A 21,762-nucleotide genomic window follows, 5' to 3' on the forward strand; every position below is an offset into this window, starting at 1 on the left:
AAGGGGAGCTTTGAGGGATAATTAGTCTGTCAAGGTGGATATGGACTTTATTCAAGCAATATTGCTCATGATTTTGAACGCTTCTATTTTTAAATGCAGGTTATCCGTCCTTTCTGGCCAAGAGAAACTCCGAGTGTCAGAGCTGCGGGGTGAGTTAGCAAGAAGTCAGAGCTAAATATAGCTTTCTGACACGTGCTAATAAACAGCAACAAGATTACTGTCTCCAGTGCTCAATGACAGCCAATGTCTCCCCCCACACCCCTTCAAATGTCCTCCCAGTTCTTCCCCATGCCCTGTCTTTGCCCCTCTTCCCCAGTGCTGAGTGGCCACATTCACCTTGGAGGTGGGCCAGTCTGTTGGCATTCAGCAGGGGTCTGTGTTTTACACAGGCTTTTAGTTTGATTACATCTGGACACTTTCTTGTGTCCTTTTTTTTTTTAAGGAAAAACCATAAACTAAAATTCATTCCTTTTCTTCCCCGCTCTTTCTATAAGCAACACTCATCAGTTAAAAGTTAGGTAAAAGAAAATGGCCGGAATCACTTTTGATGCAGTTGTGATGGGAAACAGGGGTTTTAAAGTACGACTTTTGACAACTTCAGAAAGTTGCAGTGAACAAAATAAACCTGCTTGCACTTTATTTTTTATTTAGTCGTGTACTTTTAGGCTTGTCAAACTAAACAATAAATCAATTAATCGTATGATAACTAAAAGCGAGTTCATTAATTTTTTATTTCAGTGATTTATCATTCTTCTATTTTCTTACCAAAACTGGCCTTTGTCTCAATTATCCCTTTTTTGAAAGACAATTTTGTTTACTGAGATTTTATAATTAATTGCATTTATTGTTTTGGTTGTCTTGTTCATTTGCTCTACAATAATTATTAGCTAAATTAGTTAGGAAGAAATTGAAACATTACTTCCACTCTCAGTCTCAAGCAATCGGAATGCTGTGGTGAGTACATCTCCGTCAGTGCTGACAGAAAGTCTGCATAATGTAGCATGAGATTATTTAATAGTGTTATTATGTCATTGCTGAAATATTTGATTAGCAGTAGCATAATATCCATTGTAATAAATCTTTCAACATTTCTAAAAGAATTTATACTGAAGATCAAACTTCATCTCAGTACCTTCCTAAAAATAACGGCCAAAAGTGATTATTTTTTGTGTTGTTTATTTTGCCAAAGTTATATTTTGGCAAAAAGAGAGGTGATACACAAAAGTGTGACAGCAACACACTTGTTGTGATTAGAAGCAGTGAACTTCCAACTTATAAAATAATTCTAAACCTGCTATGTCAATCTGTTCATTCTATGTACATATGTCGGTATATATATAAATATTTATATATTTATGCAACTTTATATCACTTCTGCAATAATTACCAAAAGAAATCTTTTGTCAATGTGACACTAAAATAAAACCTGATTCTGATTCCAATAGCACTGATAAGCATGAACATGTTGTTTTCACAGAGACTTACCCTTGAACTAACATACAAAGGATACATTGACAAAGGAATTCAATAAAAACAGATGGAAAAAAACAGGCAATGAATGAATTAATGAATGAAAAAAAAAACAATAAAATGTATATATATATTTTTTACCTAACGTCATGTGAACTGAAAGAAACTACGTGGATCCCCAGGGGCCCTCCTTCATTGGACACTTCGACCGGCTTGAGCATGCTTCTGCAGGACGTTGACAGATGACGAGAACAAACAGGGAGGAGGAGACATGCATGAATAAAAATAATAAGGGTGACAAGGAAATGGAAAAAAAAAAGCAGTGTGTGTAAAAGGGAAATACAGTCCAACATGACAAAAGCTAAGCTTGATGAAACTAAAAGGAGGATGGAAAATTGCTCTGCTTTGTTGGTCGGACCTGTATTGTGTTGTCTATACAAAGTCATCCATTACAAAGTCTGACAAGTGGACCTCGGGGTCAATTAGAGATCCAAATGGAGACTCCAATTAAGTGATTAAGATCAGACTGCTAAGAGAGAGCGGATTAATTGAAAACATGTAAGGGAAGGGAGGACGGGTTGGAGGAGAAGGTTAATTTGAGCAGATAAAGACGTGAAGACAAATGAACATGAGCCACCATCAATGCAGATCGGTACGTTGCGTCTCATGAAAGAACACCTTGGCATTTGATGTGTGCTAAAGTAGTCTTCTCACCCCCAAATTAAATGGTGCACTTTTCCACCTCGCACCAAATAAAGAAGTTTTGTAAAAGTCTTCACACCCTTTCATTATTTTTTCACGTTTAGTCACTCCACAAGCACAAACTGCAGTGACCTAAGATACCTGAAAAGTTAGTATTTAGACTTCGAGAGTCAAGATGCTGCAGTACTTATTGTAATTGCAGCTTCAACTCTTTTCATTATGTCTCAATCAGCTTTGCACATCTAGACATTTAAAATTATGCCCATTTTCATTCAGGTCTGTACTTTGACTAGGCCATTTAAAAAAAATAAAGATGCTTTGATCTAAACCATTCTATCACAGCTCTGGCTTTATTGTTAGTCGTTACTCTGGAAGCCTTTTCAGCTTGTTCAGTTTTTTCCCCCCCCAGAATTGTCCTATTTCCATCCATCTTCCAATCAACAGCAAATGAGTCATAACTTTTTTCAGCAGTTGCTTTCTTTTGCCACTCTTCCATAAATAAATAGCTGTCCTGTTGATAGATATTCTCAAACGGTGGATATCTGAAACTCATCCAGAGTTACTATGGACGTATAGCTGCTTCTCAGTTTAGATGGACGGCCATGTCTTAGTAAGTATGTAGTTGTGAAATACTTTACTCATTTTGGAAGGTAGACTGAACAATGGTCAGTGATGAGCACTGAAAAATATACATCATTTTCCTTCGACTGTACAATTACACACTTTATGTTAGTCTACTACTAAATCTTTTACTAGGATATATGAATGTGTGGCTACAATGTAGCAAAATGTGAAAAGAAACTAAGGGGTATTAGGTTCATTTTCAACAGTTTACCACATATCATGTCCACATATCTGTGAAGCTTGGAAAATAGGAGGCCCATATTACTAAAACTGTAAGCTGGTGAGCCAGCGCACGTTCTAAGCCCAGTGTGGGGTGGAGGTAAGTTGTGGGAGTTTGGTCAGTAGGGCCACTCACTCAAGACTTAACACAGGTGAACGGTCCAGTGAAGAGTCGGCCCTCCCTACAGGCTCGATTCGCTCAATCCTCCTTTCGTTTTTTCTTTGCTCTGCTTCTTCCTCCTCCTAAAGAAAAGAGAGAGGGAAAAAAAAATTTAAAACACCATCACTACTGTGCCTTTAATGTCTAATGCCTGCAATGTCTCTAGAAAATTAGTGTCTACATGTTAAATCAGTTCAAGTTCAGGGCATTTTGAAGGCTTGATACCTCTCAGTTATAAACGCCACCATTGACTGCAGTAGTACAGACCAGAACCGCTCAGGTTTGATCACTTCCGTCTGACCTGTAGAGTGGCACCAATACCAGTCTTTGAAGTGATTTGATTGAGGTTTAAAGCAAAAGGAAAGTGTTGTTGACCATTTCTCTCGAGCTCGCCGTTCCAGTAACTCCTCGTCCTTCAGGGCCATTAGGCAGGCGGTGGCTTTTCCAGGGAGGCCAGACATGTGAGGACTTAACTAGGCACTAGGATAAGACGACAGCTTCATGCTCCCCTAATGAGGGATAAAAATCTTCATTTAAGCTCTCTTTATGGGGATGCTACCAATTGAGCCTTGCACTCACATGCGGTCGTGTGAGTTGAATCGTCTTTCAGGCAACAGAACCAGAAGACGCATCAAATAACAGAGTGCGTTTCCATTAACTAGCTGCTGAATCTCTCATCAACAGCTAACAAGCACACCGTGCAGCACAGTTTCTTCCTTTTAATTTCACTTTCTGCCTCCAGCTGGGTTAGGGACTGCGGATAGTTGAGTGTGTGTGAGCAGCATCCAGGGAGTGTGTTGTCTCCTTGGGGTGGGGGCAGACACTTTGTTAGCCACTGCTATTTGCCCACCCTCACCCTTCACCTTTTGCATCTCCCCCCCCACCCCCAAACCTCTCTTTTACTGAAATGTCAAGCAGATCCAAATAGGACCGGCGCCTTTCTGCTTTCTTTATGGAAATAGATTCAGCCCTTTTCATTTACCAGGGTATCTTAGCAGACACTCATAGGTGCCACAGTGAGACTCTGTCTTCCATTTATTTATTACAGTCTGCTGGTGAGAAGAAAGGGAGAGGGCATGAAAATTTCATCAGCCGCACACCTTAAAAGACCTCGTCCTGCCGGCCCTGTCTACCTCCTTTCTCTAACCATCCGATATGAAAATGAGTCAGTCAGCCGGCGACCCCTGCCTTTAATTACATGTCAGCTAAGGTTGCGGGTGTCTCAAAGGGCCTGTTATTCACAAAGCTATTTTTTTATGAAAATACCCCCCACCCCCAGGAGAAAGGATAGATTTTATTTTTTTCATCCTCAAAGTAAACTTCTTATAACACCTTTAGTAATTCATACATAAATATGGGAGGAGAGAGTCTCAAAGTAGAAAAGCCTCCTACAAAAGAATAAAAACAACATGAATAGTGCATAAAGTAAAAATAAAAAGAGCAAAGAATACATTGTAAGTGTGAAAACTGATTGTTTTACTGTTGTGAAAACAACAAACAAAACAGATTTAGATAAAAACACGATAAATGGTTTCAGGGCGGATAAAGCTGATTTGCAGGGCACACGTAATTACTTCATTGCAACATGTTGCATCGATTTTGTAGCTGGTCATTTACGAGAACACGGTGAAAGTGTTTATGACGGTGTTTTTTTCTGCACAAATGCAAGAGAGAAACAAAAAACAACAACAACTAGAAATATGCAATGACAAGTTAGAGGGTTTTCAGAATTCCACTCCATAGTTATTCCCGTCTTTGTGTTTGCATGTCATATACACAATCGGCAAATATGACCCACTTCAGATATTTTTCAGACCTATATCACACTTTTTTAAAAAATATATCTTTGTAGTCATAAATTGTCCACACAGAAGTCTGATGGTGGCCGTGTTTAATTAATGAACCAGAAAAAAATAAAAATAAAAATTAAGGATGTTGGCAAAAATTTGGAAGTGAACTAGAACTAACAAACACACAAATCAGTTAACTAGTTTTGGTAAACCCAACTCGTGTTGAGTATAAATCATAATAAATGGAACAACATTCATGCTCTTTAAAATAGCTGAGGAACCCCTCACACTATGGGTCTAAAACCAATATTGCAGAAGCCATATTATTTGTGATCAGGGGAATGACAGGCAATTTATATCTGGAGCCAACCCCCCTTACTGACTGTCCTTGAGTCAGTGGCAAAGTTCAGCCCTGAGTGACAGTAGAGGAAAGACACAAGCTAAATACACATCTCCCTCCCAATTTATTCCCACTTTATGCTCTCTTTCTTCATCTCCCCATCGCTCTGAATCCCCTCTTCCATCCCCCCCGTCTCTAAAACCCATCCACTTCCTCCTCCCCTGAGTGCTTTTAGCACCCTGTTGATCCTTTGGTAACCAGTGAAGTGGGGATGCAACAAGGCTTTTCAACTCTCCTGCTGCTCTTTCCCTAGCTTGCCCTCTTGCTGCGTCCATCTATCCCTCCTCCAATTTTTTCCTCTTTCTCTCTCCTACTCTTATGGCGGCGAAGATTCAGATCCCGGAAGGTGGAAGGAGAGTCCAGCAAAACCAGAAACGTACCCTTCCAAATTATATTAAGAACTTCACTAAGGGATATTACAAGGTTGACTAATTTACCTGTGGGTGCCGCTGTCATTTCAAAAGATACACAAAAAGAAGCGATGACAAACTGACGTACAAGACATGATATGTGGTTTAATGAATCTTCTAACACCAGATCTCTGTGAAAACAAAGGTTATGTTTAGAGGCCAGGAAACATGGAATAATGAGTGACAGTAGAGAGTACATGATGCTACTCTTGAGTGCCTGTACATTGGGAATGACTAGAAGGTTGTGCAAGAAGCATCAGATACTTGTACAGAAACGGATGCTCGCATGTAGCCTTTATCAGGAAGGAAGCCAAAAAAAGAGAAGAATTAAATCAACCGTGAACAATGTTGACACTAACAGTTGGTTTTCAGATTTTCTTTTTTTTTTTTTACATGGAATATTAGAAACAACAGAAAAAAAGAAACTGTAGCCATATAAAGGAGAGGCAGCTGCTAAGTGCAGAATCTTGTTACCTTCAAATAAACCGGCAGGTTGGAGACTGTTGAGAGAACTAAAAGGAAGGGAGAAAGGTAGCAGCTGTTTGGTTGGGAGACTGGGGAGATACTCTACACACTCACTCACACACACCCCCACACACCCACACACCCCACACACACACACACCCACGCACACACACCTTTTAAAAGCTGGGGTAAAGGCAGTGTGTTGAGGAGCTGTCATTCCCCATCACCAACTACCCCCTTAAAGTCCTAATGTAACCATAAATGTGTGTGGGCGTGTGTGTGTGTGCGTGTGCGCGTGCTTATAGGCAGGTACAACATGTACCTGTGGGGAGAAATAGGTGGATTGGGGAGAGGAGGGTTTCTCTTGAGCCCGTCTTTGACGTCTGAGGCTAACAAGGACAGGTTCAAAGGTCAGAATGAATAGTGTTGTTGGGCTCCGATCTGGGGCCCAAATCAGTGTGACAGTTTTATATGTGGAACAGACATTTCCCCCCATACACAACGAGTGCTTTGTTTCCACAGCAATTTCTACCTGAGCTGAACATCTAATAATATCTCAACATGGAAAATAAGTCTCTTTTTTTATTTACTTTTTGAGTAAGTCCAGAATGTTATTTGTCCCACAAAAGTAAACAGTCCCGCATTTATAAAAGCAGATGTCTGAACTGCTTAAACTAAGGAACGCTAATTACGGAAAAGAACGTACGCCCCTTACAGCAACATCCAACCGGCCAAAGGTAACAGTTTTATTTTTTCTTTACATGTTGCTGGCAGCGTGTAGTAGAAAGATTTTGTTTGCAGTGAGCCCGAGTCTAAGAAAAGTGGACGCTGAGGTTCTTCCTGTTGCTTAAAAAAAGAAAGGCTGAGGAGCCTTAATTGCGCCCCAATTACTTTCGCTAAATGCAGTTTAGCTGAACGCTGAACAACCTGCAGGACCAAATTGAAGTTCACTGCGCTGCTGCATTGCACAATGGCATTGCTATACAAAGACAAACCGGCAGTAATAACTCCTAATAGTACCATTAATGTTCATTTGACCTTGAGACATTTACCAAAGCTTTTCCATCTTAACCGGAGCCAGAAGCTTACTGTTTTTACTCGGCTCTTAAAAGACGCTTTATGATGTTGGACAAAAAGCTTTCTTACCTTAATTTGATTCCTAATGGAGTTTTCACAAGCCACCTATATAAGCCAGAATACGTGCAACTGTCTACTCTGAATTGTTTAAGGCCACAGATGCATTTTTCTTTTTCCTCATGCCAAATTGGGTCCAAATTATGTTCGTTGATAAGATTTGACATGTCGGTTGGACCCAACAGCTCAGCTTTAACATGCCAAGGGGTAATTTACCCCCTTTACTGGACCCCAGTTCACCGGACTCCATCCCCATTAAGACAACCAATACATCGTCATAAATACGGTCACGAGACATTTTATTTACATTTATGTAGGCAATAGATGTGCATTATTGAAGGCTGGGTAGAGAGTTAAACTGCTTAGAGGAAGATGAGAAGGTCATAATGACCTTCACCCTAACCGCACAATCTCTAAAATGCAATTAATAACTTGTCAGCAGAGAGGCCAAAATAGCTTTGGTGTATGTGACGGAGGAGCCGTCACGAGCCGGGCCTTAGTTATGAGTCAGCATGCAAGCACACACCCGCGCACCCCTGCACACAAACACATACACATTGGCTAACTTACTTTTTGTTGCACCTTAAACTGACGCGGTTCATCGTGGGTGCACACGCGGTGTTCCTGCTTCAGTTAACATTCACCCTAACCTGTTATTTTCAGCTTCAAACATTTTCCCGGCTCTATTTTCAAGCAGGGTTGTTTCAGGATTGTGGCGCCATGGGAGAGAGTCACATGATGACATAGTGAAGTCATCAGAACTTCAGAGTGTTTTCTATTAAATTGAGTATTGTATTTTTGATTACAAGTTTATTTCTTTATTTATTTTTCTCTCATTATTATTATTATTATTATTATTATTTGGTATATTTTAAGAGTTTATTTGGGTTAGAAGTAATCACTTTGTTTGTTTCTGTTTTGCTTGTTCGGACTTTCTGTGGGCGGAACCTGTGGCTTTAAAAGCAGGGCTCTGCTCCACAGGGAGTCAGTCTGTGGTTAGACTCCTGAGAAGTCACACTGAAGGTGATGGACTCTTACATTGAAGGTACTGCCGTTTGTCTGATTTGAACCTGCCTTGGACATCCTTTGCATATATTCTGCACCTGCCATCTCTGTTCATGTGAAAAAAGCCTAATAAATTTCACTGAAGTGATCTCTGGCCTTGGCCAGTCATTTGTGGTTGTCCAAGTCATAATAGTACTCAGTCACAGTGTACTTTCATATCAGACTTAGCATCTTAAGAATGACGGACAAAGCCAGTGATGAGACTTTGTAATAAAACGTGTTGGGTTTTTTTAGCAATGGTTATTCATATTGTTCAACGTTTAAGAAATATTTAATTTGTCTAATACCACCATAAACCCTCTTTTGGAAGGGAAGCTGCAGATCTTTTGGGAAATAAAAACAGCACCATCTAAAGGTGTCTACATTTTAAACTGCTATAGGTTTTGAGGGGAAATAAGTATAGCAGGATTTTAATATACAATTAAAATTCTGCTGATTGCTTTTAAAAACAGCCTGTTACTTTTCAATTCCTAAGGACTGATCCAGCATTGTGGTCATCAGTCATAACCAGAAATGGTTGATTTCCAGTTTTACTCATCCCAAACGTCAACAGTCTTCAGTGCAGAAGTTGTGAAGTTGTTACTGAACAAAGATTTAAGAGAGGACTGAAATCTAATCTGAAAATATTGGTATTGCTTGAAAATCTTTTAGTAAAACACATTACAGTGACCCATTTCTTAAACTTAAACTTAAAGAACCTGTTTTTACCTTTGTTGTCAATAAATGCCAAAGTGGTGTGATTTTGTAGGGCAGGGTTGCCATTTACTACAGTCCTGGGTTTATGATGTCATTATGCCTCAGCCAGCCACTAAAACTGGTTGTTAGTGGAAATGTAATAAGCAGCTTTTGTTGTGTATGAAGAAATACCCCAAGACTTTATGGGAGTAAGTAATATGCAATCATACCGGCGTGAACCTGAACCGACAGCTGGATGTCCAGAATCAAGTGAAAACTCTTCAGATTTGGATTCAGATGATCAGGAGCGTCACGGCTGACATGCATAGCAACTGAGTTGGGAACTGGAAATGTGACAACTGATTAACATTTGTAATGTACAATTAATACACAAATTAATAGAAATTTCTATTCTGGTAGTTATGCGAAGCACATAGAGCTATCTATATGACATCAAGGCCATCTCGCTTGAGGTAAGACACTCTTTCTGTTTCGTTGTCTTCATCTCCATGTGCCCTTTTTGTAAGCCTGGATAGTAATTTTTAATTCTCAGCTTACTTATCTAAATATTTTTATCTTTACGGAAGCTGAACAATGAAACTAAAGTAGCGTTTTCTGAACGGTTGGAGAAATTAATTGCAACGAACCGAACCACATTGTACCCGTACTCATTCACTCACTGTTCAAATACTGAATGCTTATGTCACACATCAGTCCAGTGTTTTTATTTTGTTTTTCCAACATTCAAAGTTATATTTTTTATTATCATTATTGGAAAATTTTACAACAAGCATTTTCTTTCACCTGATGGTAGCTTAAAATGCGTACAAGTTCTCCTTTAAAAATGAGCAACTCTCATCAATATGTAAAATGAAGTTAGAAAGAGGACAAAACCTTAAGTATTTCTAACTACCCATAAAATTTCTCAGTTAGAATCAACAGAAAAGCAGAACTTTAAACCTTTTTGTTTCGCTTTAAAAAGGAACGGCCTCTGACTCATAGATGTTACACTCTGACAGAAATGTACTAGAAGTGGGTTATGGGGACACACAGTTAATGCTGTTAAGAAAATTAGATCAGAGAAGCGAGGTTGGATTTGTCCACATCAGCATTGAGCAGTGAGATGTGTAGAGATTAATGCAAGACGGATACATTGTAGTATATCTCTTCTTACTTCTATGATGTTACTTCTCTCTCTGTGTGTGCATGTGTGTGTGTGTGTGTGTGTGGAAACCCTAGGAGGTGGAACACATGTGCCTGTTTTATAGCAAGCACAAGCTGATCTATCAGTGACACAGCTGCATTTCCCTTTGCCTACTGTAATGTGAAATTGCACTTTAATTAAATTAAGTTCGCTAATTATGAGGCCCTAAATCCATCACCAGGTCAATAAGCAAGGCACAAAGTGGACAGAAATGCTCAAGACCTTTTTTTCAAGCCTCATCAATAACAGCTGAAACAGGAGCAGACTGCTCATAAGCCAGAGAGCCGGAGGTTCAAACCGGGGAGAGATGACAGCAAATTAAGTTATCATCAGCAGTGACTATCCAGACAACATTTTAAGATCTGAGATGTCTAAATATTGCTTATGTACAGAAACAAAATACTTAAACACAAAAGCGTACTTTTGGGGGGGACAGGGGGTTGTTACTGAGGGTAGCACTTGGTTTTGTGTTTCTGACACAGAGGGACACCATTTTTTCCCCTTTTTTTGTCTTCTGTCTTTGTTGACGGGAGGTAATTGTGAACAGCCAATCCTGAAGGATGAGTGCGCGGCCCCGTCGAGACGACGGTCCCAGCTGAATCCAGGGTCTTTAACCATGCATTAAAAAGGAGCTCTGCGGTGCTTTTCGCAGATTAATCATCATTTTGAGCTTATTAAGTGGGCGGACAGTCTGCTTTCCATTGCACCGAACATTTAATCCATCTTTCAAACTGTGAAGGTCAGTCACTGAACGTTACCCCTGTTGAAATAATAGCAATTGCCTGAATTTAAATGAGAGCACCCCTGTGGATCTGAATCCAATTGTAATCAAATACAATTTCTCTTTTTAATTATTTTGTTAGTGGCCACTCTTGCAGTTAGTTGTGTCGGAATCGTGCTGGTTTATTGAGTTGCACGGAAGCTGCCAACAAACTACATTTCTTACTTTGCCAAATTTCTATTTAAACCACTTTGTTCGACAGTTACTTCATCGCAAGTGGTCCAGCGGGCAGTAATGGAAAGATGATGATGGTAGACACACCCATTTTATGATGGATGTTTACATAGTGACTTAAAAGCTGAAATATGCCTAAAATGAACAGACATTAGGATGAGTTTGAGCAAACTAAAGGCTTAGTACACACTAGATTGTTATTAGAAGGTAAATGCTCAACACAACAGCTATTGTTTGCTGTCTTGTTTTTAGAGGGTCCTGAATAGGGGGCTCATCTGGAGAATCATGGGACTAGTGTGGTGTGAGGTTTTGTGAAAGGGGCTGGGGAGGGCTTTCCATTTCATTTTAATTGGACGCCAAATTTCTTGGATAAAGGGGGAGACAGAAAGCCATTCGGCTGGATCCTTCTTCTGTACCAAGCCTAAGTGAGGACGGCTGTGTCGAAATAAGAGGTGGGGTGCGTGGGGGGTCTAGCGAGGGCCAGTAATGAAGAGAGATCCCAAAAGGCACCGGTAGGGTCACAGTAATTTTACAGACCCAACAGAGAGGAGAGAGCTGAGGACCGGTGGTGGCAGCAGCTGCTTCAGTACAAAAGGAAAATGGAAAGATAGGAGGATAAAGAAGGAAAACAGATCTGAAATGGGTCTAGGTGAGGTTGGTACAGTAAAAGCGATATGTACAAACAGCCCTGAACGCAAAGACAGTAAGACGAGACAAGATGTCGACTGGCCCAAAGATTAAATGGAAAGTTACTTGCAGATTAGATGACTGCTTGCATGCAGTTTTTGGTGTGCTATAATATTTCAATGGCTGTGCATTAAAACAATTATTTCCAATAATATTTCTGGCAACTCAGATGGGCTTTCACTGTCCATTACGCCAATGAATTATCTTGATTTTAATCAAGATTGGAAGCGCAGGGAGGATAATGAGGAGACTGTAAGGGAGAAGATGGTGAGGGGAATGGGGGGGTAATCGTAACCAACTTCATCATGTCAATATTGAAACTATATAAGTCTTCACATGTTTGCTGGCCAGACGTCAACCCACAATTCTCATTCTGTATCAAGTTGGTTAAAGGACACAATTTTTTTTCCCTAATATTAGATAAAATAAAGTACATATTGAAGGGATGTACTGACAGAGGGTATAGGGGAGTAAGTTGGGCGTTATGTATGTTTGTTTTTTGGTTGTTGTGATTGATGTCCTATGTTAAGGTTTAAAATTCAATAAAGATATATGGTAAAAACAAAACAAAGATAATATAATGTTATGTTTTCCTAATTTATCATACAGCCTGTGAAACAACTAAAGTAATCCAGACATACAAGGAAATCAAAACAAATTAGGCGATATGTTGGGTTACGTATAGCATTGTTGGAAAGCAATCTCTGGGTTTTGAAACTTTAAAGTGTCTCCTGTCTACAGTAGTGACAAGCATTGCAGAGATGCGATTTTGAACCACTCTTCTCACAAAATGTCTTCAAAACTTAGTTTCTGGAGGCCTTTTCTGTGAAATCTGATCTTAAGTCTCTTCTATAGGTTTTCAGCTGGATTCAAGAGACTTTATTTTCTATCATTCTTGCCCCGTTTGATACTTATTTTCCTCACTGTTCAGATTTCCATACAAGTTCAGATTTCAGCCAATCAGATGCCAGCGTTATCTGGATTCTCAGTCCTCAAAGGCAACATACATAAAACATCACCAGGTACAGCACTGAATGACTGGGAGCACTGCTTTTTCAAAAAATGGAAAATAATGTAAACATGTTTGTAGCTGAAATCATGAATGCATGAAGAAACGGCACATATCGCTGTGATGAAGCCCAGCAGGGAAACTGTTCGACAACACACTTCAACAGCCTGTGTGCTTCCAGCCTGAAGAAGAGACAATTCCTATGGTAAACTGCTCAGCAGGAGAAAAACAAAGGCATACCAGAAATTGCCTTGCTTTGCTTCCCAATCTTGGAAAAACAACAATTTTTTTGTGGTTTCAAACATTTATGGAGCCACTAGTATCCATGTTCTTCCAAATAAAAGTGTCTGAATGAGGTCAAGATGACATAAAATTTACAGTACACTTCTTGCACTTCTAGCCATAATAAGTCAGATTTTACGTTGTCCAGTTCATTTCTCACTTTTATTATTAAACAATTACTTGGCTGACATGCTTACGCGATCACATTTTACTTCCCATCTTCAGTCCTAACAAAAAGAAGATCCTTACCTTTAAAATATGACAGATAAGGATTTAACGTCAACAAGACAGTCAATATTTCTAAATTCAGCACTTCCCACTACTTGTTCCATAGGAAGATGATTTCCCCAAGTTATAATCCAAAGAAACTAGTACTTTTCCATCAATATTAAGGAGTTATTAACTAAAAACAAGCCACTAGCTACTATATTTTGCTCAAAATTTACTTAAGAGTTAGTTTTGTCTCATTTTAAGAGTACTAAGATATTTGCACTTGAAACTAGACCAAAATAACTTGATGATATTTTGTGTTTTTGAATTGTAAAAGCACAGACTTGACAGAGGGTGTGGTTTATTTATTTTTTTTATCATGACTGTAAATTGATGCAGCATCTATTTTCTCTGACCTGTGTGTAAAAACTACTGACACAATCATCAAGTGAGGTGTAGTGAGTCTTATAAGCAAATAACATAACTTCTTCTTCTACTCTTTAGTATTTTTCCTCCAGTGAGTTACCAAAGTGAATCACCTCTCTCACTATTTAATCTAACAGTATAACCAAGTTAAATTGAAATGGTTCAAACTTAACATAATTAAAGAGAAAATAAAACCAGAGTGTACAAGTTAATCTGATGGCTAATATAAATCATGAATAAATTGACTAGACTACAGAATATTGAGAAGAAAAAAAACAATGCTTACAATGCAGGAAATTGATATGCAACACTTCAGACTGAAAGTCAGGAAAGCAGGAGGACACAAAAAACAGCAAGCACAAAGATTCTAAAGGCTTGGTATTACGGATGCACGATATTATCGGCACGGTATCGGTGCCAGCCAATATTAGCTGTAACATTTAATATCAGACATCAGCCATTCAGTAAAAATAACTCACCAATATAAAAGGCGTTTTTTTTATATGACAAACCAGTGACAATGATGCCTGCAGCACAGCACATCAAATTTGCACTGAGTGTTGTCATTGTCTTAGAGAGAGCAAATATCATGAATAAATTTGACATTTAACATAATGTAAGTTGAAAGTGTTACATTGTTTTCTGCCTCCTTTTTAGCTTTGCTGGCAGGCTAAATTGACAAAGCTAATGCAGTATTTTAATCCACAGTAGAAAAAGCCATATAGTTTCGATATTGGTATTAGTATCAGTTATTGACCAAATGAGTTTCAGTATATCATCATATCGGATATCAACCAAAAATCCAATATTGTGCATCCATACTTGGTATTCCTCCCAACACCTCTGAAATAATATTTTCTTTTTCCCCCAGGTTTCTATAAAACTCTCACTACTACAAAATAACCATTTGGCAGAGAAGGGACGGGTGCACTACTCTTCTGTTTCTATGCGCCCCAGAAAGTGGATGTTTATTGTTGGCCAGGGCCTTATTATGTTCGCTCTGCAACTTAAAAGCCTTGGCTTGCAAATGGGGCCAATAAAACAGTGAGAAAGTCTGTTGTGACAATGGAACTCATTATGTTAGAGTGGACTCATTTGGCTCTCGGCACAGTGCTGGCCCCACATCGTTGTCATGTGACAAAATGGACATCATCAATCACAGAATACCGCCCTCTTCATCACTTTCTAGTATTAAAGAAAGTGTATTTTCAACATTTGACATGTGAACATACCTTGCATACATAAAGATTTACGCATAGACTACATGTAGATTTATATCTGAGTTAGTCAGACTTTGGGGTCGGTAAATGGATTGAAACCTGTCACTCACAAAGAACTAAAAGAAGCTCATCATGTCATTTCAGCTTGAGGATGAGCATGTAGCTTCCTTTCCCATCTTTGTTCAATGCTGCCCATGCCGGTTCGGCTCCAGGCTGGCGGCCTCGTTCTATTCCCAGAAGTCATTATTGTCTTCAACTAAGGTGCCCGTGCACCCTGTGATTTGTGGGTAATGAGCTGGCTCCCCCCTGCCCGTGTTCAATTATTCTCATTGAGAAAGTGATTTCTCACTCCACAGAGCAAAACGGAGATGGCAAACGCATGAACTCTAAACAAGAGTCAGGAATTAACATGTTCACAGCCAGCGTTGGAGAGAGGTGTAGTCACCCAGATCATGCAAATGATGTCGCTGATGTAGACAAAGGTTAGACGGATAGAACAATAGAGTAATGTCGAGATCTCGAGCTGGAAGGTCGGAAAGTTCAGAAATGTTGCATTCTACATAGTTATTAGTGGAGCTTTGAGAGAGGTTGTTAAAATAATTGAAGAGTTGGTATTTCCTCAGAATACCAAGAATACCTCTTATGTAGGCACATAAGAGGAGCGCCAACAGCACTGTGATGGGATGGCACGACAGAAAAACAGAAATTTAAATTTATATTTAAAGGGTCCTCTATTAACCCTTTAACATTTGTTTTTGTTATTTTTTTCCACTGCATTGCACTGAGAAGTAGCTCGTATAATGAGCTCAGCAGATGTGCAGGTGTTTGTAGCTCAGAAGGATGGAAACTGCAGCTCTGAGGAGGAACTGCATCTCAAAGGAGGGGCTAGGTCCAACCAGGCATTTTGCATTTTGCACAGCTGAATGGTTGCCATGGAGATGAAAGGATTTCTCAAACATGCATGAAAGAATCAAAGCAACTCTCCAGGTACGATTTTGATGAGGGAATAACATTATAACATGATGAAAAACTCAAAAAAGTCAACTTTATACATAACACTGCCCCTTTAATGCTCAATGGCAACCTGAACTAAACATACTACCAAGCCAGTATGATTGATGGACGGATGCTACAAACGATGCTAACTTTAAATACTCAGGAAAATAACGGGATTTGTAAGACCTTGACAATGCCTTGTTACCAACCCTTTCTACCCCAGAGTCAGTGAAACACTTCCATATTTACATACACGTGTCCACAATTTGATGGTATTACCATTATCTTGTACATGCTATCCAAATAAACTTGGCTTGCCTAGTTGGTTTTGGAGAAAAATAGTTGCTTTTCCCTCAATAATTTACATTTATAAAGTGTATTTCACATTTACTCAGGCTATTTTTATTGTCAAAATCAATGTGATCATCTGAAACACTTAGGAATGAAACAAAAATACTAAAGAAATCGGTAAAGGAGCAAATAGTTTTTTCAGTTTAAAGTCAGTAAGGATGTAAGCAAGTCAAACAGGAGTTAACTGCTAGCTGAAAGAGAATTGTCACTTCAACATGCTTACAATCCAAAAATTTGATCATGAAAACATCAGCATACTGCACAAAACTCAATCTTCCAGGACTGATCTTATGATATTCTTATTTTTTTTAAAGGACTAAGACGGCAAGTTTGGAAAAACTAGAATATCATCTGACTGCACTGCTCTACGTTTTAACAGCTACTTAAGGTTTGGCTGCCCATAGTCTTGCATGCAGTGACTGAATGGAGCATGCAGGTAGAGGTGCACACTTTCTCCACCAGGTAGCAGTATAGAGAGGCTGTAACAGACAAACAGAGACTTGCAGGTGTGCACCTCTTTTCTTATGGGGGAGCAAATACTCCTAACTCGTGTCTCCATGCTCAGCCGCCCTGACACAGCCTGCAGCTCGCCTCAGGGCCTACAGACTGTGTGGGCTTTGCCAAAAAAACAAGTGTGGGGAAAAGACTGAGTTCACTGACAAACAACAGCAATTACACATTTAATACTTACATCCTCATGCTAAAAGGTCTTTCAGGCTGTTGTTTTTTTTATTATTATTTAAAATCCCATCACCTTAACATCAGTATTTTATTTGGGTGTTTGACATTAAACATTAATTAAAACAGATATATAAGAGGCAATTCCTGGCAGAAATTGTGAGTATTTTTTTATTGTTATCGCTGAGAAACAATAAGTATCATTTATCTGTCTGATGAAACCGATTTCAGCTCTTCTGCGAGGCTGAACCGTACAAAAAGGGGGCAGAAACTGGCTAAATTATTATAATTTTTATAATATATCAACTGAAGGGACTCGTCTGTTTTCGGGCTCTTGTCTCTGTGTTTAAGCCAGGCAGCTTATCGCTTTGGGTTCCCTGTAAAACCCGTCAGACGAGACGCCTCATTAAACCACAAATCGAGGGATGCACTCCGACAGTCGGAGGCTTGATCAAAGATGTGTAACCACATCTTTGATCAAGCCTCTCCAACATGTTTTGACACTGTTATGCAACTTTTATTTTTGGTCTCTCTGGATGGTTTTTATTTCATGTCTCTTTTTTTTTTTTTTTATGAGAATTACCACTTGAAACATAATTTTGAGAACCTATGACCTAACAAGCAAAGTGCATTTTGGAAGTTTTGATACCTGTTTTCACCTTTTGTCGTCTAACAAACTTAAACTTTATTGGAGTTTTGCTGGATTTTATGTGACAGATCACCTCCTTTCTCCCTCCCCCCCCCCAAAAAAACTGTGCACAATAGGAAGACTGAAGGAAAAAGACTATTTCCAAGGATGGTATCAGTTGCAATCAGCCACATTTGCTTTAATACCACTGGAAAAAAAAAAAAAAGAGAGAGAGAATGTGGAACCAACTGCAAACCCATCGAGACATGACCCCACCACCTGAAATGTACTTGAAGTAAAAATGGAGAGGATGCAGTAAAAGAACAGTCTCCATCATGACGAATATGGACAAAAAGTTCAATGTTTCATTTTCATTTTGCTTTTAATGTTTTGCATCTAATTGATTGATTCGATTTATTTTCACTTTACAATCACGCACTACTTTGGGTCGGTCCGTCACACGAAATCCCACCAGACTACGTTGTAATATAAAGAAAACGTACAGTAGCCACATTAAATTAGAAAAGTTACCTGACAAGTTGCAAATGTAAAATTAAACCACACTTGAACTTAAAAGTCTACAATGAGAAACAACGTATCTTATTTTGAAACTTTTTCTCACCTTCTCAGAAGCTACCAAAAGGATAAGCTTCACAAACACAACTCAAACATGTTCCCTCTGATTTGTGTGCATTAGCCGTTGATTGGTTTAGATCCCGCTGATGGACAGCTGGTGTCAGTCCAGACAGTGGTGCGGCTCATGATAATGGCCTCCGGTTCCTCATCAAGGCCGCAAAACAACACAGCGGAGAGCCACTCAACCAGATCAGAATGTGGGTGCATGAGGGAGTGTGTGTATATGTTGAGCGGGAAGGCCCATTAACATTCATCAGTGGGATAATAGACCAGCATTAACGTCAGCTGTTTATATGAAAAATAACTCATAAGGCCTTGGTGTATATAGGCTGATAAAGCATGCTCTGCTCCACGCCACATTTGGCAGGAGGCGTGTGTGTGCATGTGGGGGTGCGCACTAGAGTGAAGAGGGATTTCGGAGGTGGAGTTTATGAAATCTCCGAAGGCACCATCTGACACTGAAATGAATTTATTGATTGGCTAGCTAAACAAAAGACAATTGCCAGATTTAACCACAGGCTGGATGGCCTTGTGTTTAGTGTGTATTACCAAGGCTTCTACACAAGGAGGAGGACAAAATACAAAAAAAAAGAAATGAAACATGATCTGGGATTTAAAGTAAAACCCCAAGATCAAACACTTTCTTGTAAAACTTTGTTTATTTTTGTTATTCCTTTAATGTTTCTCTAAGGATTAACATCTTTTTCAAGCGAGATCTGACAAAGAAGTGACATTTTTGCACACTTCAGGCTAAAAGTTTGATATCAACATTGAAATACATAAAACAAGACAGAGCTAATGTGATACATGTTCAAGGGACAGCTTAAGACTAGCAGTGGCAGTGTTCATTGAAGGAATCCTTTAGAAGTGCTCCCAGAATCTGCGGTTTTCTGAAGATAATTACATAAAAAGGTGCAAAATTAAATGTTGAAAGGTGTTGATAAAGTACCCAGGTTAGAGGGTAGTTTAGCCAGCAAGCTTTGTAAATATATTTTTGTCTTCTTTGGTTTTGAAAATCAGTTTTTAAAAAGCATATAAACATTCATCTTCAGTCTTGTTATAGAAGTCAAAGGAGAGTGATTGACAGAGTCTAAACAGGAAAGTTCCCAGGAAGCAGTGGAACGCCGTCATAGTCAAGAACATTAGAAAAAAATACAGCCTGAACACGCTTTCCCTAATTTGTAAAGTAAAACGTGCTCTGATTAAATAACAAAATATCTGTCTTACCTTCGGCTTTTTTAACTAAAAGTTTAAAAATGAACACTGAAAGAAAGCCAGGATACCCTCTAGAGTAGAAACACCAACACATATAGGAATGAGCTCTGGAAGAAAAACAGGGAAAATAAAAATGCGCCAGGGGGAGCCAACTTTAAAATCTTTACACCCACCTGCAGAAATGCACTATGTTCTATGTAAAAAGAAGATTTTAAACCATCCGAAAGTCCCGAAACTCAGACCAACATCAAGGAGACTGGTAAACAGAATCAAGTGGTCTGGGCAGATCAACAAATAAGGCCGTGCAATTTCATTTCCTGTCCAATGCCTCAACTATGTCATTCATTACCAGCTCAGCTGCTGCAGTGGTAATATGATCCTATGACTTGATCAAAAGTCAGACAAATTTTAAGTTAAGATGTTACTGTCAACTAACTAAAGTTTATCCATGAATCTAGAACTTTCTTAAGCTCTTTTTTAGTATTTTTACTAAATCTGTTCGGTCACAAATGCCTAGCTTCCACGATAACAAATTTTGCTGGACAATAAATTATCCCAGACCTTATTGCGATTAAACAATAATGTGGTTTTGAGACCATGTAATATAATAGTAATCATAGTATAAAATGCAAGAACACATTCTCAGTGATCAATAAGATTTCAATTCTAATGAACATTTAAATACTGAAACTGAAATATATTTGAAATATCCAAAATAAATAAAGAGAACAACAGAAACAACAAATAACAAATTATGAAATCTCTCTCCAAACAAGACTATCTTAAAAAAAAAAAAAAAAAAGGGATAGTTGAGACCAAAACAGAATCGAGACTTATCACTCAGTTTTTGGTAAAAATAGAGAAAGAAAAAGAGAAAAACGATGAATCAAGCAAATGAAAATTATTGAGTTTCTTTTAATTTATCATGCGATTAATTGACTCATTGTTTATTGTGACAGGCCTAGCCACAAATGAGTTGTATTCCAGACAATAGCTACGCAACTACAAGATCTGATTAAAGTTGACAGGAACAACTCAGTAAAAAGAATAAAGAAAATAGAAGAATAGTAGCTGTTGGAACATGGCACAAAAGCCCACCTGTAGAAAAACATATTCAGTGCCAATTGTTTCATTGGAAAAACCAAAATAAGTTTAACACTCTCTCTTTGTTTTCTGTTTTTTTCCCCTCCTTTTTCTTGCTATTTTTACTTGTGAAGCATAATGAAAAACGAGAAGAGACACATAATCCGCCACAAACAAAGACCTGCTAATTGGGGTGTTTCCCCCCCCCCCCTTCCTCCAAAAACCTTGATATATATGAATGCGTGTCAGTGTTTGTGCATGTGTAGACTCATTATCTCTGCCAGTTCTGTAGCACAGATCGCAGTTCTTTTTAATTAACCCATGGAGTGTGTATTTATCTCACAATCTCATGCCGCTGTGCCGCGCGCCCGTCAGACAGACAAAGGAGGAAAAAATATCAAACTCGTCACGCGCGCGGAGAGAAGGCAGCCATCACGACTTAGCTGCAGCGAGTGGAAATAGACGCCACTTACAGATATCCACTTTCACCTCTAATGAGCAGATTTGTGTTTAGTGACTCATCTGAGTCACGCAGCTGTCGGATTACAAACAGCCAGCAAAAAAAAAAAAAAAAGAAGAAGAAGAATTAGCCACCGCGTGGAAGCCTGCACTCAAGCTGTGGCATTCCTGCTGTTATTCATTAAATATTTACATAACTCAGCTGGTATAACCTTTACTCTGAAATAATAATCTTCAATATTTATAAGTACATATTTGTCGAGGTGTTTTAAGCCAAAACCTTAATCTTGGATTAGTTTGTTTTTCAAACTTATGGAGAAAAAAAGGCATGTTTTTTTAAAGTTTGTATGGAAATGAATACCATTGTAGTTCATACAATCTTTTTTTAATTATTATTCAGGGCCTGACAACTATTTCCAAATTAAAAAAAAAAAAAAAAAAGTAGTAGGAGGAGTAAGACTAGTCCTTGTTTGAGTAGTTAGTTTTCTTTGCTAGAAAACTTTTGCTCAGCCTGGCATTTTCTTACCACTGAATGATGCTCAGTCTTTATTCATTGAACCTGTTTCATCACTTTTTCTGCATAGTATCATAAAAGACTTTTTGCTGGGA

At 38.8% G+C, this 21,762-nt stretch overlaps 1 protein-coding gene across 2 annotated transcripts in view; it reads right to left on the reverse strand.

Moving 5' to 3' along the window:
* The window catches only part of LOC116711717 (partitioning defective 3 homolog), a 396,764-nt gene that overhangs the window by 238,489 nt on the left and 136,513 nt on the right, over positions 1–21,762 (reverse strand). For both annotated transcript variants that reach the window (XM_032551185.1, XM_032551184.1), the window contains 2 exons: positions 3,152–3,258; positions 1,612–1,695 (listed from right to left, as the gene is read on the reverse strand). In XM_032551185.1, coding sequence (XP_032407076.1) covers positions 1,612–1,695; positions 3,152–3,258 — 191 coding nt within the window. The remainder of the gene's footprint in view (positions 1–1,611; positions 1,696–3,151; positions 3,259–21,762) is intronic.

Source organism: Xiphophorus hellerii, chromosome 21 (genome assembly GCF_003331165.1).
Source record: "Xiphophorus hellerii strain 12219 chromosome 21, Xiphophorus_hellerii-4.1, whole genome shotgun sequence".
In the NCBI taxonomy this organism is placed as follows: domain Eukaryota; kingdom Metazoa; phylum Chordata; class Actinopteri; order Cyprinodontiformes; family Poeciliidae; genus Xiphophorus; species Xiphophorus hellerii.